General features: G+C 39.1%; 1 protein-coding gene across 3 annotated transcripts in view; it reads left to right on the top strand.

Annotated features, from left to right (window-relative positions):
• The window catches only part of NEBL (nebulette), a 349181-nt gene extending 325041 nt beyond the window's left edge, over positions 1–24140 (top strand). For 2 of the 3 annotated variants that reach the window (XM_057731780.1, XM_057731782.1), the window contains 2 exons: positions 16945–17051; positions 18508–24140. In XM_057731780.1, the coding sequence (XP_057587763.1) occupies positions 16945–17051; positions 18508–18684 (284 nt within the window). In that variant the 3' untranslated portion in view covers positions 18685–24140. The remainder of the gene's footprint in view (positions 1–16944; positions 17052–18507) is intronic. The other variant, XM_057731781.1, reaches the window with a different exon arrangement.
• Positions 24141–25367: the final 1227 nt, after the last annotated feature.

Genomic DNA, 25367 nt, shown 5'->3' with positions numbered 1-25367 from the left:
CTCCTTTATGTTTTTATCATTGTTTTAGTTATGCATTTCTCATGATATTTTCCCATCTTGCTTTGATTGCTGAATATTTTCATTGTCTTATGTGATTATTTTGGGCTTTCTTTAGTTTTCAGTCTACATTCTGAGGTATGACATTACCAAAGGGTTTGCATTTTCCATCTCTACTGTGTTACTTTGTTTCAATAAAGGAGGCTTTTATTTAAATTTCATCTGATTTTGTTTTGATTCTTGAATAGTATTATTTGAAATTATCTTTATTGCCTTTTGGTATTAGATTAGGTTAACTTGTTTTCATTTGACACACAGTTCCTTGAGTGGAAATAATCCTGATGGTTTCTGCTTATTTCACTGCGAGGTTTTCTTTGATCTTTGTGTCTGCCTTTAGGTCACTTGCGGGCAACATGCATTTGCCTTCTGGTGCTGCTTTGTATTTCTTTGGTTTTCCTTAATTTACAGTGTTTTGTATTCCTGGTATTTTTATGTGTTTGCCGTCTCACCAAGTGTTTACCCTTCTCAGTTTGAACTTGTGTTCAGTTTTGCTTCAGGTATTTTATGTGTTTCTGTTTTCCTCCGGAGCCTAAAGAGGATGGGAGTGTGATGGGGAGGACAAGCAGATGCGCTTTTCAAAGCAGACGTTCTCAGTGTTCCAACCTTGTGAACTTTTCCATTTTGCTATGAAAGAGTCTTACTGGGATGACCTAATCGTGCCTTAACTGATGGAAAACAAGTTTCTGAGTTCTAGGACAGCCCCAGCTGGGCTGTGATTATAACATCCCATCCCACGTATTATGTCCTCAAAAGAGGTTAGGTTGCAAGAGATGCCTCAGTGCATCCCAGAACTCTCAGTATATTGTCTGTAGGCGTGCCAAGGGGGCATTGCACCAGATAGGTAGCCAGGAGCCCTGGTAAACACCCGTAACGCCATCTGTTTATTCACCAAACATCCAGGATTTCCCGTATGTGTGAGATGCCGGAAACACAAAAATAAAAAGTATAGTTATTGTCTTCAGAGAACTTGCATTCTAGGGGGTGAACCAGATGCATAGACCCGATGTGCTCAGGAAGGCATTATGATAGAGTAATATAGAGAGTCAGAATTCGCCAGGCAGAGAAATAGGAAGGAAGTGTTTTAGTCAGGAAAGTAGCATAGGAGAGAGAACATAGCACGTTGGAAACCTGGTGTGTTTTGGCATATCTTGAGCCCAGGGGCTGTGTGTCTTGGAGATGAGCCGAGAAAGGCCAGAACCAGAGCGCTGGCAGCGCTGAGCCACTGTCTCTTCAGAGACAGGGTTCCGCTGAATATAATTTCTGGGCATTTTTCTTTGGGCTTTATCATGCAGGAGATTAAGAGGGTATTTAGAGGACCAGTTACCTAGACTGGTAGGTAATTGAGTCTCTGTCTAAGAAGTTTAATCCACTCTTGGGTCTTGTCCAAGCATCCAGTCTGCATTGGATGATTTAGACTCTACCAAGAGACTTGACTCCTTGGGCATCAAATGATCAGAAGGCCTTCTTATCAGTCTTTTGGAGGGGTTAATAGTGTAGAGACAGCATTGTGGATTTTTATTTCAAACTTCACAACCGCTCTTACTGTTGACATTTGTCACTTGTGTAGAAGAGCAGAAACACCAAAACCAAAGCACCTTCCTTCCTACTCTAACGACTCCCAGACTGCAGACAAAATAGCCAACAGCTGGATGTTTAATAGGCATCTTAAATCTTCTGTCGGGAACCAAAATCTTATTTCCTATCTTCCCCACAAAACAAACAAACAAACATCTGTTCTTGCCTTTGTTCACTATCTCAGCTAATGACACAATCCTTCACCCTAATACTCAGGCAAAAACCGTGGCATCATCCCTGTTACCTTTCTTCCTCCTACACTTCACATCTAACTCATCTGTAAGCCTGTCCACTCTGTCTTCAAAATGTATCTGCCCCTCATCCAGCCACTTCTCACCACATCCACCGCACCCCAAGTGAGTCACCATCCTGTCTCCTTGAGATCTCGGAAATCAGCTCCTGGTCTTTGTAATTCCGTTCTTACCCCATCCGTCTGCCCTCCATCTGGCTGCCAGTGACCTTTAAAAGCTTGCACCCGATCCCGTTACATCTTTGCTCAAAATAATCTAGTGGCTTCAATCACACATATATAACAGATATCCCAGTTGTGATTAGCATTTAGTAGTTGGAATAACATAGCTACACTTACTACACTGGGAGGATGAGGGAGATGGGAAGTAAATATTGAAAGAGGTGTTGGAAAGTAGGCGAGGTGCAGGTTTGATGAAAGAGAAAGAAAATTTCCTTTTCAAGAGTGGAAAGAAAATAGAAAATACCTAACAGTAAAAATAAGGAAAGAGCATTTTAACCCCCCAACCCTTAGCAACTGCCATTCTATTCTCTGCTCTATGAGTTTGACTATTTTAGCTACCTCATATAAGTAAAATCATGTAGTATTTGTCCTTCTGTAATTGGCTTATTTCGCTTAGTGTAATATCCTGTAGTTTCATCCATGTTGTTGTAAATGGCAGGATTTCCTTCTTTTTTAAGGCTGGATAATAGTCCGGTGTGCATGTATACCACATTTTCTTTTCCATTCACCTGCCAATAGTCATTTGGGTTGCATTCGTGTCTTGCCGTAGTGAACAAGGGACCACAGATGTCTTTTGAAGATCAGTGAAATCCAGATCAAAATTGCAAAGAGATATCACCTCATCTGTTAGGATGGCTATTATCAAAATAAAACCAAAACCAAAAAAGGTGTGTTGGTGACAAAGTAGAGAAATTGGAACTCTTATACACTGTTCTGGGGGATGTAGAATGGTGCAGCCACTATGGAAAACAGTGCGGAGGTTCTCCAAAGTGTTGCAAATATGTTCCAGCAATCCTACTTCTGAGTAGGATTCCTAACTCTTTTTTTACTACCTGACATGTCATTATGTATTAGTTTGTTTGTGTAGTGTCTATGTTTCTCCCAGAATATAAACTCTATTAGAACAGAGTCTTTCTGTCTGCTTGGTTCTCTATTCTGTAACTAGCACCTAGAACAGTACTTGTATTAGATGCTTAGTAAATATTGTTGAATATATAAAATATAGTCAAATTAAATTTGATCTTTAAAATAAACAGCTTTGCTGCATGTGTTAAATCACTAAAACTTGACATGTCTTTAATTTATTAGTGTCTAATTAAAGTTAATTTGACTTGAGTGTAACAGCGCAATAATATTCCTTATAATTTCTTAAAAAGAAGTCATGTAGGATGTATCACCAGAATGTAATATTTCAACCTATGTTTATTACAAAACCTGAGTCAGCTAATGACTTTTCATAACCAAGAAATCAGTAAATTATTCCTACATTAATACTTCCGTTCTCATATAAATACTTCTCTCTCAGTATTTTGTTTGTTTATTGAGGGCATCTTTCCTCAGTAGGGACTCAATAGAATAGAAGTACCCATCAGAATTCTTTTTTTTAAAAATTAATTAATTAATTAATTGTTTTTTGGGGGGCTGCATTGCTGAGTGGGGGCTACTCTTCATTGCTGTGCGAGGGCTTCTCATTGCAGTGGCTTCTCTTGTTGCGGAGCACGGACTCTAGGCCTACGGGCTTCAGTAGTTGCAGCATGCGGACTCAGTAGTTTTACTTTCGGGCTCTAGAGTGCAGGCTCAGTAGTTGTGGCACATGGGCTTAGTTGCTTCGAGGCATGTGGGATCTTCCTGGCCCAGGGATTAAACCCCTGTCCCCTGCATTGGCAGGCAGATTCTTAACTACTGTGCCACCTGGGAAGTCCCAGTGCCCATCAGAATTCTGAAGTTCATACCTTTTATGGATTCTGTCTCAGTGTACTCTAGTTTATTGTTCAATCATGAACTCCATGGAGACAGAGCATTGAGTGTGCCAGTGCCTGGCACAGGACTAGGGGTGCTCAGTGAAGCACAAGAGCAAGTCATCGCTTGCCTAGGCTCGGTGAGGACTGCTAGGTCTGCCTTCAGTGCCTAAGGACAACAGCCATCAGGAAAAGCTAAATTTGCCATGAAACTGGGAACAGAAATGTTACACGCAGGCACAGTAATACACTCCTAATGTGTTTTGAAAGGGGTGGATATGCATCGAACCAGCAGTGTTTCCAGATCTCTTTTAATATGAATAGTGTCCATAAAGTCACAGTCCTTTGCCCAGTATTCACATTAATTTTTCTGTTGATTCTCTTTTCCCATTGAAGATTTATGTCATATGATTTATAGATGCCATTCTGTCCCAAGTTCATGTTATTGGCTTTCAGTGATGAGCAATTTTAAAATTAGATAACCAAGCAACCTACAAGACAATGCACTCTGGATTTTAAACTCTTTGCCGTCATTTGAGGTAAACTACCCAGTATTTCTGTTTTCGCCACTAATTCAGTTTTCTGATTAGTGATTGACAACCCCCAATCCCCTGAAAAAAATCCAGCTCCTTCCCAGCCTGACTTCTGTAAATACATTCAATAAGAGAATCCCAGTTGTATTATTTCCCTTCTGTATTTGAGTGTTATTTCTGATCTGAATTTGAGACATTTTCTAGCATCTGTCAAAAAAGTGATGGTTTAGTATCTTCATTTAAGCTGAGGAAGATTTAAGGAGTTGATGATTGAAATACTAAATTTCTGTGATGAAACTACTCTATAAGAAAACGAATGATTCCTTTATAATATAAAATCCAGTTAGTAGAACATGACATAATTATATTTAGCCATCTAGTCAGTACATCTAGCCAAGCACAAACGCACACAGTGTAAATTGTTAGAAACTATTAGTTCTGTTGCTTCCCCCCGCCCCCCAAAAAAGGTTCAGGACTCTGATTGAACTTGCAGTCCTTAGAGAAACTCATATTCTTAGCATCAATAGACTTGGAATGAAAGAAACGTCATAAGTTTCCTTTTCTGAGTGTGAAGTTGGGGAAAGGATCAAATACTGATGAATAGCACTTGTTCCAAGATGCACATGTGTCTTTCATTGATTTGCCAAAATTAAATCAAAGGGTTCCATATGTGTCTGAAGGGGAACCATCTGACACTTAATGTAGCAAACAATAAAACTTTAAAAATATATTTCCTGTGAAGCTGAGTTGATTGGGAAAAATAGAAGTTTTGATCATCAGGAAGGATATAAATGTGGCTATGGCATATGTGTCAAGTGAGTAAACTTTGGAAGAGCTTTATGTGAAGGAGAGAATAGGTATGCTTGGTTTTTTATTATTTTGTTTATTGTTTGTGATTAGGTATTGTTAAACATTGGCAATAAAGACGGAAGAAGTCATTTTGGATTTTTATGGGTCAAAATTGATGTCCAAGTTGGATAATAGATGGAGTGTCCACGTATATTTACGTTTCTGTCTTACACACAAAACGGTCAAGTCATAGTGTTATCTTTGTAGTCACGAATGTCCCTGTTCTCCCCCAACTTCCTATTTCATCCAGGTGCCCACACCCTCCTGCCCCAAGCCCCAGGCTAGTAGGTCATGGGGTTGGATCCCAGCTTTACAGGAACTGCTTAAAATGTCCACGGGCTGATACAGCTGGGCGATGTGTCGAGTTTCTGCCTTTCATTTGCTCATTGAGCTCCTATTGCCTGGGCTTGTTGTCGTGTGCTGCTTCTCTTGTGACCAGATGCCCTGTCTCTTATTGTCTGATCTCCTCCCTCCCCCGAAATATTCCTGACGTGTCCATGCTGCATTTCCCAGACATTTTGGTTCTTGATCTTTACCTTATGCTATATACCTGACCCATGTGTATAGAACTGGTTTACTAGTCTGTCTGTCAAGCCCTTTCCTAGACCCTGTCTCAAGGTCCTTGTGTTTGTGTGCCTCTGATCACCTTCCTGCCTGACTGTGACTCTTCATACCTGCCTGTTTCTTCAGCTCCCGCCACCTACCTTGAACTTAGAGCTTGGGCTTTGGGAAATCCAGACAATCCTTTAACACTCGTTTTCCCACATTTCCCTGTCTTTGGATCATGTCAGGGACACATTGAGTCAGTTTCTTAAATGTTCATTGGTTGAAACAAATATGCCTGCTCATTCACAAAGGGAATACTGAGACGTGTCTAGATGTGATATTTAGTGTGGCTGGTCGCTAAGGGAGTCTAATGTAAAACTATTCAAGAACTCCTGTGGACTGATCATATTCCCTGAGAGTCAGGATCTGAATTGATTAGTACGAGAATAAAGCAAATGCATAGTCCAGTTTTAAGTCTTCAAGAATATATTCCATATATTGATCCACTAAGTGTTTAGAGTTGCCTCTTCAATGGTATAATGGGATTTTCTTTCATTGTACTTGCACGATGATGAATCTTCCTATGTAAGATTGATTTACACAATGTCAGCAGTAGTAGTCACTGAGGAAAATTGGGATTTGCTGTGAGCTGACTCTTCAGTCATGGCATAATTTGTGTGCAAAAGCTAGTCTCGGTGGTAGGGCTTACCTAAATGGAAACAGCGTCCCTGTCTACCTGCTATCCTTAAGTTCTTTATTGCTTTCATCTTATCAAAGAACTGCCCCAAGTTATATAGTTCTTGTCAGGAAACCACATACATACCCATACTGTACATCCCATTATTTTCTTTTTTGTCTTGTTGTGGGGGATCGTGTGCGTGTGCCTGTAGACACAGGTACGTGCCTTATGGGTTTTGTGCCATGAGGATGTTATTAAAGACTCTCTAATTTGGGGCAGAAATTATTTCCTTTTCCATCTGTGACAGACCTGCTCGTATTTGTGGTTTGGGTCATGGTTACAAGTTGAGGAGTTTATTCTGGCTTCGATAGCTAAAAATTAGAAATAAATCTGAGGGAAAAACTATGCAAGTTGAAATTCAAATCTAAACATAGGAATAAATTGGCAAGATTATTCTGAAGCAAAATAACAGATATTCTTCAATCCAAAGCGCTCTACTTCTATTCAAACCACATTACGTCTTAGCTCAGTTCTGTCAGAGAACATTCGCAGACTTACGTTTTCTAGAGAATAAAAGTTAGCTTTGAAATCAAAACGTATTGCTTTTCTGGCTTTTGAGACTAATTAAGTGTAACTGTCAGATAGTATAAAACATAACTAATTTTGTGTCTTTTTCAACATTTAGGAATTGCAGAGTCCCAAAACAATATTTTAGAAGTTCTTACTTGAGACAGCTAAGCCAAATATATAAATGAAATGGTCAAATGTAATGTGTGTGTGCATGGTTCTGAAAAATACATAATCTGTATATGTTTCCTTTGTAGTTAACAGATGATTAGGAATCTTTAAATAGTCAACTTATATTTGATTGGAGCAACATTATAAGTCTGTCATTTAAGTTTAGGGAAGAAAATGGTTAAATGGTCTCCTGGACTTGATTGTATTTTCAGCTAGATTCTTTGCATGTCTGTGGGAGTAGAGCTTGTCGCTGTGCTGATGATGACTCGGGGGAATAACATTTTTCAGGCCGTTTCTGCAGCGTGATTTTGAAAATTGTCAGGTGGCGTCATGATGGGGGTCTTCTCTGCTCAGTGGGAACGTGGTCGATTCGTATTAGGAGACCTGATTCGAACATAGACCTGGAATTATTCATAGAGGATGAGGTGACTGAATGACAAGCCCTCTGGGTAACGTAGGATGGTACTGGCAATAGGAAGAAGAAACAGAGATTAAACATGTGCACACACACTCCAGACACTTACCAGATGCCAAAAGGACCCTTGAAAGAAATCTCAGAGCCTCAGAAGTGATGCTACTGTCTGTGACTTAAGCTCGCTTTTCCAAACATGAGTGCGTTATTCTCACTGTGAGTCCTTCCAGGGGTGCTCTGGCACGCCTCAGCACCCACAGACACGGAGACTTCTTGTGGGGTTTGTACCCCAGAGTTTACCACGACAAAGTTGGTGACGACTAGAGTTGCCTCTGAGAGCATAAGAAGCCTGCCTTGCACGTCTCCCGGTGAAGCCTCTTTCTTTTTTCTTTCCCGCCCCCTCACTCCTGTCAGCCCCACGGCAGGAGCGCAGGGTTGATGCTAATCCTTCCGACTTCAGGTCAGGTCGTCCCCACTCCTGGAAGCTCCTCTCCAGACCGTAGCACTCTTGCACATTTCTGAATCCACAATGCTTCTGTGTAAAATTAATCTCATGCTATCTTGTCATTTCTTCCGTGATCATTTTGGTGTGGTACAGCCTGGAGTTTGGTTTCTGGAGTCAGATTGTTGGCATTTAAATACTAGCTCCTATGTAGCTCTGTTTTTTTTTTTTTTTTTTTACCAAGTTCCTGAATCTTGCTAACTTTCAAACTCTCTGTCTGTAAAATGGGCATTTACCAGCTGTCAAATGGTGATGATTCCACCAACTCATGCAAGTGACATGCTAGGCACAGGGCCCCACAAGGTATAAGGAGAGGGACCGACTGTGCCAATTTGCCCTGGGAAGCAGAACTTTTAGTGCAAAACCTGAAAAAGTTCCGAGCAAACTGAGTTAGTCCCCTTAGTTCTAAGCATTTCATTTATATTATTCAAATTTTATTGTATTCATATTTTGTACTCCTTGGGAATCCTGTGTTACATCTTTCGCCCATTCAGTTTCACAGAGGCACATACCTAGGTGCTTAAACATCTTCATGTGTACTGCATTTTCTTAAAAGAGGTTTGCTGTACATTATAGTGATAAAATTCATATATGACTAGAAAATTAAAACAAAGATGACATTGGAGTCTAGAAAGAGAAATCGTTAGGAATGTAGCATTGGCCTGAGAGAGAATTTTTGATTTTGCAAAGACATTTTCTTAAAATGTATCCCAAATGCCTAGAACAGAGTGAATAATAAAACAGGTTAACTGTTACCTCCAGGAAAAAATTATACACAAAAGCAAATATAATCACAGATTGCTACTGTTAAATCAAGTGGTCAAACAATCCCTAAGGTGTACCTGCAAAGCTGTCTTGCCACACTTCCATAAATCCAACTGGTAAGAAAACAAAGAAACCTTTATACCCACGACACAGCAGGCAGCATGGGCTTCCGGTGGCCACAATTCCCCCTGCCCCTCACCCCACTGAGTTCCAGGGAAGAATGTGGCCGGTGGGTCATGGGAGCGGATGCTGAGCACACGGTGGGTCTGTGTCACAGCTGAGAAGTGCTCAGCTTAGGAAACTCACAGCCATGTGAGGGGACCACTAGCAAACCTGCCCAACCTTTGCCCCACAGGGAGACATTATCTGTATCCATCCGGTTAGGAAGCAAGTCTCCTCTGGGGAGAAAAGGGAGACCTCATTACTGCAAAGACGGTTTTCGGCTGCACCTCCTCTCAGGTGGTGAGCAGGTCCTGCCTTGGTCAGCACCCCTGCCCCGGAAGTGGGGACTTTGTTAGGCTGCCCCACCCCCTGTCTGTGGCACCACGTGGCGCTTGTCTCACCAGGAGTGTCGCATGTTAGCCCCGCAGCTGTCCTATGGTGAGCTTCCTTGTGGCTCAGCTTTCTTCCCACAACCCCCGGTTGCTTCTTGAGTCCAGGGTTAAACATTTGCCTCCACAAATAGAAAAAAGGTCCCAGGGTGTGTGTGTGCTTTAGCCTGTTCCAGCTGCTATGACAGAATACCATAGACTGGGTGGATTAGAAACACGTTTACTTCTCACAGTCCTGGAGGCTGGAAGGCAGAGGTGTGGGTGCCAGCATGGTCAGGTCTGCTGAGGGCCCTCGTCTTGGTTGCAGACAGCTTCTCCTCGCGTCCTCACGTGATGGAAGGGGAGCCAGCTAGCTCTCTGGTCTCTTCTCATAAGGACACTTATCCCACTCATGAGGGCTCCACCCTCAGGACCTAATCACCCCAAAGGCCTTGCCTCTAAATACCATCACACTGGGGGCTTAGGATTCCAGTATATGAATTTGTGGGGATACAGACACTTAGTCCATTGCGGGGGCATAGAGGAAATTTGGGAGGAGCATACACAGGGTCACATGTGCCCCTAAATTTGTGTCGGGTGGAGAAGAAGGATGCCGACAGTGGCTTAGTTTTTCTTCACCATTGCTGCCTGTTTGAATCCCTTGGGAGATTTAAAAAATAAAACATCAGTGTCTACTCCCTCCCACTCCCATTCCAGAGACTCTGATTTAATCTAGGGGACCTGGACATAAGCATGGTTTTAAAATATCCCAGGTGAATTTAATATGCAGCCAGGGTTGAAATTCACTGCAAGTAACTGAATCCTCCTCTTTCCTCCTTTCCTTCCCACAGTTCGTGGCCCATGCCGGAGCTGAAAATGTAAAATATGAAATAGTAATGATTGCTTTTATTTTTACATATAATTTCCAAAGTTTGAGCAATATTTTATATCACAATGGCAACTATGCATGTCTTTAAAACTTGGTGGTTTTAACTCAATGGTAGATGGTTTCATTTTTATGTTAAAGCCTGTGTATTCATAGTTTATTATGTAGCAAGGCTGTTTCTGAGACAGTTGTCTATTCATAGCTTATCATTAAAAACCAACAACTAAAACCTAGAGGCAATCTGGCTTGTTTCTGTTTACTGCAGGGAAGGAAAAGAATTTTCTATAGTGCTAGGAATTCTCTCAGATTAAAAGATAGCATCTTGTTGCTGGATTAGGCATAATTGTTGTGGATTTAGTACCCACTGTGGCTTGTGGGGAGAATCAGAGGCCATGAGGACTTAAGGCTCAGGTGTGGAACTCTTGGTGGCATGTGCAAAAGCCATTTGAGCAAGAAGGTCCACCTCATGGGCCTATTTTATTACCAGTTAGCTCAACCACCTTGCTTATGGCCTAGATGAGATCTACTGAGGATCTGGCTCATTATTTAATATTTACTTTAAAACTAGCAGCATCTTCATACTTTCTGTTTCATATTCATGTCTTCATTCAGTTTAGCAATTTTCCTGTGATTGTCTAAATGGAGAATTTTTTTTTTGTACTGGAAAAAACACCTCATTAAGTTCTTTGACATGCTTTAGCTAAAACCATAGTCATGTTAGAAATATGATGAATTTATTGCAGCTTGTATTCTTTATTGGAAAATTCCTGAAGGCTGATTTTCTCCTTATTCTTGATTTTTAGAAAGCCTTTGAGAAAACCCCCCAAATTATTTTCTCTGTTCATGCTATGTCTGTAGTTAGCCAACTGCTATAGACTTAATGCTTGTGTTCCCCTCCTCCCCCTGTTACTGAGTCCAAGCTTGCACTGCTTGCTGCACGACAGGCCAATAAATTGGAGACGAGGTGTTGAGGCAAGGAATATGACTAGAAGATGGCAGACTAATGTCTCAAAATAACCATCTTATTGGGGTTTGGATGCCAATTTCTTTTATAGAACAGAGAGAGGGAGGAGGTGAAGAAGTAAAGTAAAAAGGTCTTAAAATTTGCCAGTATCCCCTGGAATGGCCAGCCTTGGGGAGGGGCTGTGTTAATTTCTTCTTTCTTGCAGTCATTCACAGGTGGACAGGTTTTGGATGCTTCCCTGAACAAAGGCACTTTGGTTTAATATTCAGGCAGAGGGGCAGGGTTCCCTGAGGCAGGCCATTGTGAATACACTGTATCCTTTTAGTGAACAAAAGCAACGGGAAGCAAAGGTTAAAGTGAAAAAAAACAGATCCAACATGTAGTCAGATTTGGCTCTTCCCTGTTAGACCCCAAATTCTTATGTTGAAGTCCTAACCCTGAACATGATAGTGTTAGGAGATGTAGCCTTTGGCAGGTGATTAGGTCATGAGGGTGGAGTTGTCATGAATGGGATTTAGTGCCCTTATGAAAGAGACCCCACAGAGCTCCCTCACCCCCACCACACCTCCCCCCACCCCATGTAAGGACTCAGCAAAAAGATGGCCATCTGTGAATCAGGAAGCAGATCCTCACCAGACACTGAATCTGCTGATGCTTTACTCTTGGACTTCCCAGTCTCCAGAACTATGAGAAATAAATGTTTGTTGTTTAAGCCACCCAGTCTATGGTGTTTGTTTTTTTATACCAGCCCAATGGGCTAAGACATCAGTAAAGCACCATTTTTATTTTTATGTTCTGCATTTGGAGTTTGGCCATCTGCTATTACTCTATGGTTATTGTGAAGCTGTCAAAACCTCCGCCCCATCTGTAGTGACCTGAGACTTTTATTGTGGGTGTTACTGTGCAGAGATGATTGTTCTGATGCTTTTCTGCTTAATTTCCCAGCCTCTGTATTTTTATTCTTTAAAGTGGGAATGACACCTGTATTAGAGAGCTATTCTGTCAATTAAGGGGCAATATTTAAAGCACCAGGCACATGGGGGACACTTCCATAATACTCCTTCTCTTCTCTCACCTTTTCTGGGTACCTCCTCTAGAGTGGACACTTCTGGGGGTACTTGTTCTTCTTTTAATTTGGGTGAATTTCTTTGGCTCATTTGCTCTAATCTTTGTATGTTTACATATATTTCCTTATTTTTCCAGTTTCAGATTTCTGAAGGCTCCTAAAAGTTTTTCTTCCTCCATGTTCACCTTCTGTTTAATGATCTTCCTGTCTACTTAATTCCTGTCTACTTACTTTTTTGTATTGATTTTATCTCCTTCCCTGAGTGTTGGATTTTTTTTAAATGACTAGAACAGAATAGATTTTTAAAAAATTTTTATGTTTTTTAAGAAAAATCTTTTATTTTTTATTTATTGGCTGCATTGGGTCTTTGTTGCTGTGCGCAGGCTTTCTGTAGTTGCAGAGAGCAAGGGCTACTCTTCATTGCAGTAAGCGGGCTTCTTATTGGGCTTCTTATTGCAGTGGCTTCTCTTGTTGCGGAGCACAGGCTCTAGGAGTGCAGGCTTCAGCAGTTGTGATGAGCAGACTCAGTAGTTGTGGCTTGTGGGCTCTAGAGCACAGACTCACTAGTTGTGGTGCACGGGCTTAGTTGCTCCTCGGTATGTGGGATCTTCCTGGAGCAGGGATCGAATCCTTGACCCCTTCACTAGCAGGCAGATTCTTAACCACTGCACCACCAGGGAAGCCCAGTGAGTGTTGACTGTTTATGGAAGAATTTATTGTGCTCTAGAAGAGAGATTTCGGTTTTATAAATACTCTAGGACATTTCCAATAGAGCCTGAAACCGGCAGAGCTTTAGTCAGCTTCCAGATCTCTGGTCAATAAATCTTACCAACGTGAAGTGAAAGTTGTCGCACTTTCCGCACTTTCGTGTTTTGTTGTTGCCTTAGTATAATGAAAGCTGTTATTTTGTGGCTTTTACGCTTTTGAAATAGAAACTGCTTAACCTCAAGACTCTTGGGTTGGAAGACCATCATACCTTTACCACCATCTGTACCAAGGCTCATGGGATCTGACCACTAGTTTAATAAAGAGGGCACTGTATGTTTATCTCTTTCTTATGAAATTCTTGTTTGTTGCAAAATTAACCTAACATCTTGCTTTTGCAAAACCCGTTGAATTCCATACTTTTGTGGATGGTATCTCATACTCACATGGAATAGCTATCTTTTACCCAAATCCTTAATAAACCCAATTTCCAAAGCCATTGCTTGAAATTTCCTTTTGCTTGTTTCATAAAAAACATTCATATAGCAAAACAATAAAAAAGCTGTGTGTGTGCCTCTTTTTAAATAGGCGTTTGCTTTTAGTAAGTTGATTCCTCTGAGCTCTCAGTTACATTTTTCATAGTCTTAATAGGAGCTCCCTAAAAAATCTTTTATTGTACGAGGTACAAGGTAATAGTAAACAAGTTTGATTATCCCAGAGGGACTTGTGTTAAAGGGGAGATGGAAATAGTCAGTAAAGGCATGAGGAGAGACCGTAAGGGAAAGATAATTTGTATTTACTCCAAGGTTTCCTATTCTAAACTCTCCTGCTCTCTCCAACCCACACATGTTTAGGGTGAATACTTTCTTCTTCTTCTGTATTTGACAGTAGCTACAGATTTCCTTTGAAGGTCAGAATCGAGTAAGCGTGAATTTACTTCATCTTTAAAAGCCAAAAATTAAAGAACACTTTTTCTTTTCTTTTTTAAAATTTTTATTGAAGTATAGTTGATTTGCAATGTTGTGTTAGTTTCAGGTGTACAGCAAAGTGAAATCAGTTATACATACATATATCCATTCTTTTTTAGATTCTTTTCCCATATAGGTTATTACAGAATATTGAGTAGAGTTCCCTGTGCTATAAAGTAGGTCCTTGTTAGTTATCTATTTTATATATAGTAGCATGTATATGTTAATCCCAATCTCCTAATTTATCCCTCCCCCCTTTTCCCTTTGGTAACCATAAGTTTGTTTTCTACATCTGTGACTCTGTTTGTGTTTTGTAAATAAGTTCATTTGTACCATTTTTTAGATTCCACATATAAGCGATATCATATGGTATTTGTCTTTCTCTGACTGACTTACCTGACTTAATATGGTAATCTCTAGGTCCAGCCATGTTGCTTCCAGTGGCATTATTTCATTCCTTTTTATGGCTGAGTAATAATCCATTGTATATACGTACCACATCTTTATCTATTCCACCGTCAACAGGCATTTGGGTTGCTTCCATGTCTTGGCTGTTGTAAATAGTGCTGCAGTGAACACTGGGGGTGCGTGTATCTTTTAGAATTATGGTTCCATATCTAGAGTGCACTGTTAAACCACATTGTTGAGTGGTCAGTACTGATGGGCTAACCTGGGATTACGATGCATAGCCTGTGTAAACATAAACCTGTTACGGCCAGAGTGAGAGAGCATCAAGAGATTTTTCATCATTGTCCTTTCTTGATCGTTTTTTTCCCCAAAATATTTTTAGATGGTTGTGTGTAATTTTGTACATCAAAATTTGAAGGTCATAGTTAAATGTAACAAAGGATTGAGTTTAGTTTTTTATTTTATTTAATTGTAAACGGTTACTTATTTAATCTTAAGTATTTACAAATAGATCAAAATAATAGTGAAGAAATGACTTCTTTAGTTGGATAAAAACCCATTTAGGACTGCTAGCCTGGGGATGCAGTTGGAGTCATTGACTAATAATGTGTTTAAGGACATGCCCTAAGTATCCTGAACCATTTCCTTAATGGGGCATAGGATGGATGTCCAAGGCCGTCACGGCTCTAGGAGGGCAGTTGGTTTTGTCACTCCTCTCATGCCTGCCCGCTTTGAACGTAGTAGACCGTGATAATGGTTAACATCCATACAAGTCTACTGAATGACGGGAAAGGCAGTAAGCTCTGTGCATTCATGGTCTCTTAAACACCTGCTGATAGTTAAGGGAGTGAATAAATGAATGATCATTGCTTCTAGCTTCCAACACAAGAAAAAGCTCTTTTACTCAGCTAATTAAGGAGGTTTGGATATTTATGGGAATTTCAGTATTTTTTCTTCATGAGTGAGTTTTGGCAACATCCTTGACATCTATTGACATTAAATATTTAAATTAAGTTGATAATGTTAAAAAGTGCTGTTTTCTGAAGTATTTGATGTTTAATCACTTTATAATATACTACAATCCAAGTAAAGATCTTTCTCGAGAAAGACATTAAATAAACACAATTATAACAACATTGTAATATGAATTAATTCAAGAACTATTTTAAAAATCTCCATTTAACCTAATATTATTATTATCTGGAGAACACATAATGATTTGTAATTTTTTGATGATTAAGCTTTAGTTTGATGTTCTCATATCATTAGAATGAGTGTGCCACTTATAAAATATTAATTATTCATAATATCCAAGAATTACATCTGCTTTATTCTTTTATTATAACTGAATAAATCAACCTATGATAATTAGTTTATATACTCAACCTGACTGAACAAAGATGGTAACCTGGTGTGGGTTTTTATAGCACATATATCATAAAAGTTTTACTAGTGTATCATATAATTATTCAAACCACAATGAAGGGCATGCCTACTAAAATACCTTCATTTATAGCCCGTGATTCTGGTTACAAATCCTTAAACACACACTACTGATTTTGTAGGGTTTTATCTAGCTTCTGTATTGGTTTCTCTAGAACTCAGTTTTCTTCAAAACAGGAGCTATGTCTTTTGAATATCATTAATTAGAGGTGAGAACAGTACAAACTAACCGAATAGTATCTTTTTTATGTAGAGAGAGAATGTTTATGAAATTCTTTAAGTGGTTTGGTTCCTCAGGCTTTCATAACATTATCCAGCTGACTTATCGCCAAAATAAAATGGGTAATTCACATATTCTAAGTAAAAGTTTCTTTTAAGGCTTAACAAACATTTGTTGCTAAACATATGCTGTGTTTACCATCTTTGTAAAGGTAACATTCAGTAGCGTGTCTCAAAATATTGAAAGCATTCATTATTGAATATCCTGTGAAAGTGCTTATACCCTATCATTGTTTGACAATCCAATTAAATTCCTTTAAATTTTTTTTATTGAAGTATAGTTGATTTACAGTACTGTGTTAGTTTCAGGTATACAGCACAGTGATTCAGTTATACATATATATGTAGATCTGTTCTTTTTCAGATTCTTTTTTCCCTTATAGGTTATTATAAAATATTGAGTATAGTTCCCTGTGCTATATAGTAGGTCCTTATTGTAAATTCCTTTAAATTTCTTATTTTTATTTTGGAAAATGCCTACAAGGATCACATGGCCAAATTAAAACATGATTTTGTTAAGGGATTACAGGAAATTTTTGTTTTGTATTTGTGTTGTTTTAATATAGCATCTGCTGTAGAGTAATACAAATATTTCTAACATATTTAACTGCATGTTAAACTGATTACCTACGTGTGTCCTTAATTACTGAAATTTATACTGCTCTAGAGATCACTTATAACATCACTATTCAAATTCACGTGACACTGAAAACGGCATTTTGTTTCAGAATTGTCCTGCAGAGCATGGGGTCACTTGAGGGCTTGGGAAGGGGTACTTGGAGACTGGGTTTAAGGATTCTTTGTGTGTCTGTCTGTTTTAATGTCCAGCACCTGTTCTTCCTGGAGCCTACCAGCAAAGCCATTCTCAAGGGTATGGGTACATGCACCAGACCAGCTTGTCATCCGTGAGGTCGATGCAGCATTCACCAAATCTAGTAGGTGCCCATTTGAAGTGTTCCTCCTTCCCTGGTCTTCATCCTTTATCTCCAGAATATAAATGCACATGGAATACAGTTGAATTGAATATGGTACTTTTTTTATGTAAAGGGTAAATGAGGATGTGTTTGCTATGTTTACAATCTTTCCTAAGGAAGTAGAAGATGTATAGGGGTAAACCGTTGAGAAGGGAAAGCATGATATGAAAACATGTGAACAATAACATACAGAGACTCTACCAGTGCTGTGTCCTCCTTGTTACCTCCTGATTGGAAGTAGTCAACTATGATCTTCATTCAGTAAAAAAAGCATGACTATTTGGTCATGTTAGCTAATTAATCAAAGTGGCTACTAAAACCTAAATGACACAGTCAAAATATGTCTTCAAGTCCTCCTCCTGGAAATCTTGGAATGCTGACTCATTCATGGAACATAGGCTTGGAAGCAGTATTTCAGGTCATTTAGTCATATGTGGCATCAGGCCCTTGGCCTTTGCCTCCGCACTTAGAAACAGGCAGCCCTTCTAAACCGCTGGTAAGATACCTTTTTTTTAAGGTTTTTTGAAGTATAATTGCCTCGCAATATTATATTAGTTTCAGGTGTACAACATAGTGATTTGGTATTTGTATAGATTATGCACCATACAAAGTTATTATAATATTATTGACTATTTCCCTGTGCTATATACATCACAGGTCTGTGACCTACTTATTTTTTATAACTGGTAGTAAGGTATCTTTAATCACTCTAAAGTTCTTGGCATCTCAGGCAGTTTCCTCAGTCTACGAGTGCACTTGATTTTGAGATTGTCTGATATTATTAGCTAAACTCCTGGCCTCAAATGAAAACAAATATAGTAAAACTCATTTTAAAATCTCATTATAACAAGGATTTAATTATATGTACTTAAATATTCAGGACATTTATATGCTAAATTTCTTTCTATCACCGTGATGCAACAACCTATTGAGTATATTATGGATTTTTTCTTTTATTTGTTTCAAATATTTTTAAAAGGAAACAAACATTTTTAGTAAAGTTCATTACCTCTGCCAGGGGACCAACAGTAGTGGCTTGGCAGTGACTCGGACTATCTGCCACAATGGTGGGTTTTGTTCTCTGAAGAATGTGGACTAGGGAGAATCTACATAATCTAAGGTCTCTGGGCTTATTTGAAGCTGGGGGAACTTACTTTTTGATGGGCTGTGTATTGTATTTAGTGGCTTGCTCTGGCTCCATTCTGGCCCCCAATATTATGCCTTTTGCCAGACTAGTAACCTTGAGATGAACACAGTTAGGACAGACAGTAGGCTCTGGTTTGCAGGACTCCAGAAATAGACGTGCTTGGAAGGATTCCTGACAGTTACTTTACGCGTGGGTTGGTTTGTTGCGATTGGCATTTGCGGCCATGACCATCTTGGTGTCCATCGTGTGACCCCGTCTTTCCTTTCTCAGAGGACCTACCGAGCCATGTACGATTACAGTGCCCAGGATGAAGATGAAGTCTCCTTTAGGGATGGCGACTACATTGTCAATGTGCAGCCCATCGACGATGGCTGGATGTACGGCACGGTGCAGAGAACTGGGAAAACCGGGATGCTTCCGGCGAATTACATCGAGTTTGTTAATTAATCATTTCTCCTTGCCCTTTGAGCTTTGTTCTAATGTACACTAAACCTAATCTTTTTAGAAGATAGAAGATACTTTTAAGACAACTTGGCAGTTATTTTACAATAACCTATCCTTCCTTTGACAATTAGACACGCAGGTACCAGGAAAGAGGAATGACTTCTGGGCTGAAAACAGCAGCATTTTCAGTAATTCGTACAAACAAAATAATTAGGTCTGGAGACCTGGTGCTGCTAATTGTGTTAATGGTTTCCTTTGATTGGCTATTGTGAACCCTTCTGGGAAAATGTATTTTTGTAGACTTTAATAGAGATGTTGATTGTCCCTTAAATGTCACAAGTATATGAAACTTCGTAGCTGTCACTTTGGAATCACCCGAAGCCAGTCCTCTTAATTCAGTAACACAGCCCATAATTTAAAAACCATTTAGCTTTGGAGTCACGAGGCAATTTCCAACTCAAGTGAAAATTGCCTAAATATAATAAATGTAAGCAGTGACAGAATGACAGTTTGGTTAAAATTATATTGACTGGTGGCCTTAGGGATCTAGAAACTTCTGCCGAACAAAGAAATTTCCTCGTTCCCTGGGCCAACTTGGGTCTATTTATTTCTCACTTGTACCAAGGCATATCCTACTCTCCATTTACATTCTATGAACCTAAGTATGTGCTTGGCTGCATAGAATGTTAGGACCAAATAACTTCAGAGCTACTCTGCAAAGGGCAAATTTTAAGGTCATCTATATTATCTCCCTAATACTAATAGCCTTTACCCTGTTGCATGTCATGTAGGTTCAAGCTTCTGTAACATAGGCAGCTGCCCTGCCCGTTCCTGTTATTAAAACAAAAAGTGTGGCCGATATCTAAAAGCCCTTTCCTCTACTTGCCAGCTCATCAGAAAAACATAACTTGAAAAGTTGCTTGATATGCTCCTGCCGCATTGCACTCTAGTTTTGAAGGATTTACACCTTAGGAAATAGATGTATACTCTAGCAAATAAGTGATTTAGGTGTTTATTGAACACCTTTCATTAACTTAATGCCGCTGTTGATTTAAAAGGAAAGAAAACTTCATAAAAGCCAGTTACGAAGTTGGAATATGAAGTGTGCTGGGGGAAACCAGCAAACAAAAGGTTACCAGCTCCACACAGAGAGACAGGGAATCTGGTTTCTTATTTGGGAAAATGGTATTCAGATTCTGGAATGGAAATCTAGCCACTGCAGCTGCTTAATGAAACGACTTCCTTTCCACTTTCTGGTTTTTATTTTGTAAATCACATCCAGGGATGAAGATGGGGATGTCACCAGAGATTTGAGGTACAGGGCCAACATTGTTCATTAAAAAAGAACACATTTTGTCACATTTTAATTTTCAAATGAGTGACTTTGCAGGCTCCTGCTGGATTCATAGCCATGACCTTCATGTCATGAAGTTTTACCTGGAGTCCACAGTAAAGATCACTGGAGAGATTAAGGTCCATCAGCAACTCTGTGTTTTTCTGATTGTGCCATTAGTGAGACTTGCAACAGGGTAACAGTCATGTAGGGTCTGACTCTATAGTCATAAGGAAACTGGAAAAGCAAAGTTAGGAAAATGTAATCAGATGTATGGGCCTTGGGGCTGTCTGCCTTAATGACATATTCAAAGAAATTAACAAAATATGCCAGAAAATATCTTTCATTGAAGTGTTTATCAGTCCAAAGGCAAATGTTAATTCATTTACACCTTTGAAAAGTAAGCACATACTTTTGAAAATCTGTAGTCTCATTTTTATCAGGCTAAAAGAATAATTAAGTAAGCTTTATTATGCTCAAGCTACATCTACATGACATGGATGTAAAATTGAAAAGAGAACAATTCAGGCAAATAACTAGAGATTTTCTGAGGGGGTTTTACAGATTACCACATAACCAGCTTGGCTGATTTTCTGTCATTGAAATGAGCAGTTGTGATTCAATTGGTTAAACCCCATATCAGTTTCCGTGTCTTATACACAAACCTACAAAGACAAGCGGAACTTGCAATATTCTTGGAAAAATTTCTGTGTATTAAAACTGAGGGCAATAAGCTTGCTTAGTTTTATTATACCATTAAGTAAATATTTAAGATTCACCCACACAGACCACTTTTTTGTGATTATAAAAGAGTAGTTGCTGATTAAATTTGCAGGCTAAATATAAGGCTGGGTACAATTTTTGATAAATAGCACATTTATAGGAAGCTCAAAGGAAACCAATTTGAAATGATTATAATTGGGGAAGTAACCATAAAGTAACAGCTTGACGTTTCATTGTTTTTCTCATCCACCAATTTCAAAATCAGATTCACTGAATGTAAAAGTCGATACTTACTTGGGGAATAATTCGCCTAAAATTTTAAGCTTCACATAATGTTTGCATAGCAAGATGTTTCTGCTTCCAGCCTTTACGAATTAAGATCTGATCAGAATTTAACTAGAGGGCAGTTATTTTACAATAAAGACTGCGGGAGAACCAGTTGCACATGTTCCTGATGTAGTAATTCGATAGTGTTGTCACCAGTATGAAAGCCTGTCAGGATATTAAGCATCTCAGCAGAAATATAGGAAACAATAGATGTATCAGACCAAAGTGCTATTTTGACAACGTCATTTTCAAAACTACATTCTCGAACAGCTTTCCCCCTTTCCACACTCGCCCCCTCTCGCCTTCGATTTGGCAACAGGTATATGCTACATATACCGCTGACAGCTCAAGAAGGGTTTAAAAAACAAGCCTTTTAAAAATCAAGTTAAAGACTGTGTACATGCCCGAGCACAGAGAGCATGCGCCTGATTTTCTAAACGCGATGTGGTCTCAAGCCTGATAAAAGCACAAGGGCAGTTTGATACCCTTTTCAAAGTTTCTGAAAACAGAACTGTATGTGGGTCCTCTCTCTCGAGAAGAGCATAGCAACAGAATATATGGCTTTTGGTGTAAGTTTTTGTAGTAAGTGTTTTTACTAATTCTTGTTCTCTGGGAAAGCTTTCTATTTCTAACCTGTGGCGAGATGAAGTCTTGACGGCTTCTTGTTATTGTTTACACATCCGCAGCGTAGCCCACTTGGAAATATTGATCTGGTTGTCAGATCTCCGTGCTGTCCCTGCGTCTTCTCAGGCCTCCCCCACCCCGGAGACCACACAGGAGTCTGCGAGCACAATTCCCAGGAGCACCTTTATATGAATATGGATGTGATTAGACCAGCCCCTCTCTTGCCACCAGGTTCATTGCTTGACGATGACGAGGATACGGTTTTGCCGGTCTCGCCACAGTCTTTTTTTCTTTATCCTGTCCATGTGGATGTAGACAACACTCTGGGATTTGGGAAGCAGATTTTTCTAAGCACACAGTAGAAGCTCAAGAGGTGCATCTCTTTTTCAGGTTTGAACATCTCCAGTGGAATTTTTTTATGAAAAGATAAAGAAAATGTGTGTGATCCTTTAATAACACCTCCCTATATAAAGTGGTATATTAATAGCTTATACCAACATTATAATATAGAGATATAAAGAAGTATAGGTGCCTTTTTGATTACCCTTGTTTATTCACGATGACCTTGGAAAGAAAACGAAGCAAGCAAGCGTCTGCCTATTCTATAGTCATATTTTATTGTGTGATTGGTATTTTTATGGTGGAGAAGTGCGCTGCTCCTGACAGACCCAAAAGGTGATAGCTGATTGTATTTTACATCTAGAGGTTTAGAACTTTAGAAAATACTGACTTCTTCCGTCTATTTCCGAAAGGTTCTTTGTGGATTTATATATAGTTGAGATGCATAAACATTAGCTTTGGATTTGAGATGAAAAACACCTATTGTAAGACAGAAGAATTACGTTATGAGGCTGAATTCATTACACAAGATGAAATTCACTTCATACATCCATTATCCCTTAGCTCTTTGCTTCTGATAATCTGAAAGTGGCTAGAGTACTATGGTTGTTTGGGGTAACTCAGCATGGAGGTGAGAAAGCTGTAGTTAATAAGAAGCTCTGTAAACCAAGTGAGGAATGCTAAGATGGAAGTCTCTTTCTGAAGTATGCCACGCCCATTAGGGTTCTTTCCAGGCAACTGTCAACTAGTGCCGACCCCCCAAACTCAAGACATTGTATGATGCTTCTGTGACCATCTTTCCCTGATGCTTAGATTACTGGAATCCACAAGCCTGGAAGGATCCCTAGGGCAAATCTCTCCCCAGTTGTCCGTGTCACTTCAGTATCTTCGTGGGAATTCCATACGCTTTTTGTGTTTGATATGTGGTATTCAGTTTGCATAGTATATACTTCTTTGTAATCCAGTTGCTGTTAAGAATGATTTACTTTAAAGGAAAAGAGAAAACTGCATCATAGTTCCCTTCTGTAGTGTTCACACAGTGAACACCTGAGCACTTAGAAGCAGCACCGCGTGTGTTACAGGTGGGGCATGGAACCGTTGGTCTTTGACCTGTGATTAAAACACAAAATTGAATCACTGTGCAGATTGGCTTCTATTTGCTTGAAAATATGTCGAATTGTGGTTAATGATTCATTTGCAAGATTGTAGTAACTTTGAGAGCCTACAGTTTTATAGGAAACACTTCATGTTTTTAAAATGATAGGGCTCACAGAATGATACAATGTTATTAATATAATTTGGCTTTTGTTATGCAAATTGTTAACACCAGCTATTAAAATATATTTTAGTAGAAATGCTTTAATTCATGTTTTTTTCCTCTACACTGTGAATCTTTAAGCCTTGGTGGACTAGAGCAACATCGTGCTGCCCAAAGGACTAACCTATGCAAACTAGTTCACATTTTAGTGGATGTCACAGCAATTGTGTAACAAGACGTTATTTCCCCCTGCATAATGTACAGCGGTATTGAAATATCACATTAAGCCTAGCATCATGTATGTATAGACAGTTACTCACAAACCCTTCAAGGCTGCCATAATCATTAGTGTCATCATTTGTGTAAGAGCAGATCGCTGATTTATCTGTTAAAATGATTTGAACGACTTCAGAACAAGAATGACGGATGCGTCGGCCATGGCTTCCAAGTGGTCCCTGCAAGCGTTTTCCTGTGATAGAGCCGCGTTCTCAAATGCACTCTCTTCAGGGTATTATTATTCTGTGTCTTCTTTCTGTATTTGTAAAACATGATAACGCTTTAATTTCCTATCTCCACACATTCAGTTTGCTTAAATAAATGCAGGATGTAACAAAATGGTTCCACTTGTTGATTCTCACCTTGGTTTCCTGGAGCAGGGGTCATTGATAACACCCTGGGTATGGGTTTATAATGACAACTCATGTCAAGTCGCCTCGAAGGTCTGTGCTGGCCTCAGTGCACTTAACCTTGGTAAGTCATTCAGAATGTGTCTTCCTCCCCCAAATAAACTTAGTTTTAAATGATCACAATATTATGCTTTTTCAAGCTCAGTCTCTTTCTGATTTTATATCAAAGTACTACAGTACTACATCATCACAGTTCACTTCTTTCAAGATTAAATTCCTCATATGTCTTCAAGAGTGCAGTTTTAATTTTCTTGTATTTGTAAGATGAAAGAAACAGCTTGCAGCAAAGAATAGAAAATACACAAATTGAGTGCATGAAACAGGGAGATGCTCTTGATTTCCCAGCTCAGAATGGCTCATTTATTATAGAGGATAATTGTTCTTTTTCTAGTTTTCCCATAGTTGGAAAAAGTAAGTTAGTTCCCTTTTTTGCCCTCATATAAATCTACTGAGACTAGGATCTTAGCTTTATTGTGTTATTTTGTAAAAGTTCCTCTATGATGGTGCCCAAACCCTCCTAAATGTAAACTGATAAACTCTGCTGATGGCATGTTCAGTGCCCTTGCTCACAGAATAAACACTCTTCCTAATCTTGCATTTTGTGTTTCTCATATTCCAAAAGTATGAAGTGAATAGTTTTATGCTATTATTCATCAAACATACTGATAATATTTCAAATGACAAAATAGCTTATTTATTTATTTATTTGAAGAATTTACTCTTTTTCTCTCTCTCAAAGTTTAGAATAAACTATGCCTATATTTTTATTTACTTAAAAATTTGTGAAGTCCATTTTACAGGTAATTGAGACATAAACGACCGCTAGAAGTCGACCAAAGTAACTTTTTATAAAAATACTCATACGCAATAAATTGAAAAGTAGATAAAAGGAAAGTTTTGTTCCTTTCTTTATTTAATCTGCTTCTCCTATGCAGAGGGACTGAATAGAGTTTTGTGAGGGCAGAAAACTGGATATGGTCCAAATGTGAACTTCAGCTACTTCCTGCAGTTCTAAGCAAGTTCTCAAACCTTTGTGCATTTATACTTGTACTTGGGAGCAGCAGAATTCTGATGAAAAATAGAATGAGAAAATGGGTTTAAAGGGTGAAATGTCAATATTAGAACAAAGGACCCAGTTACTGATTTTGTGTTTATACCATGGCATTTTGATCTTCGCTTTTGCTTTTTTTTTTTTTTAAGTAGCAACCATGAAAGAGAATAGTAGACTAAAATAGAGAAATGAGCAAAATCTGAACACCTGTTATTCCACTTGAGAAAGTAAAGAACTTTTTTGCATCCCAAATTTAGTGATTCAGTTGCTTTTAAAATGAACTAGTTTCTAGATTTTGAGCCAGGATAGGCCCACTTTTTCCAGAGGGTTGCTATCCAAGGCCAC

The sequence above is a fragment of the Hippopotamus amphibius genome, chromosome 4 (genome assembly GCF_030028045.1).
Source record: "Hippopotamus amphibius kiboko isolate mHipAmp2 chromosome 4, mHipAmp2.hap2, whole genome shotgun sequence".
In the NCBI taxonomy this organism is placed as follows: Eukaryota; Metazoa; Chordata; class Mammalia; order Artiodactyla; family Hippopotamidae; genus Hippopotamus; species Hippopotamus amphibius.
This window is presented reverse-complemented; position numbering and strand designations above follow the sequence as displayed.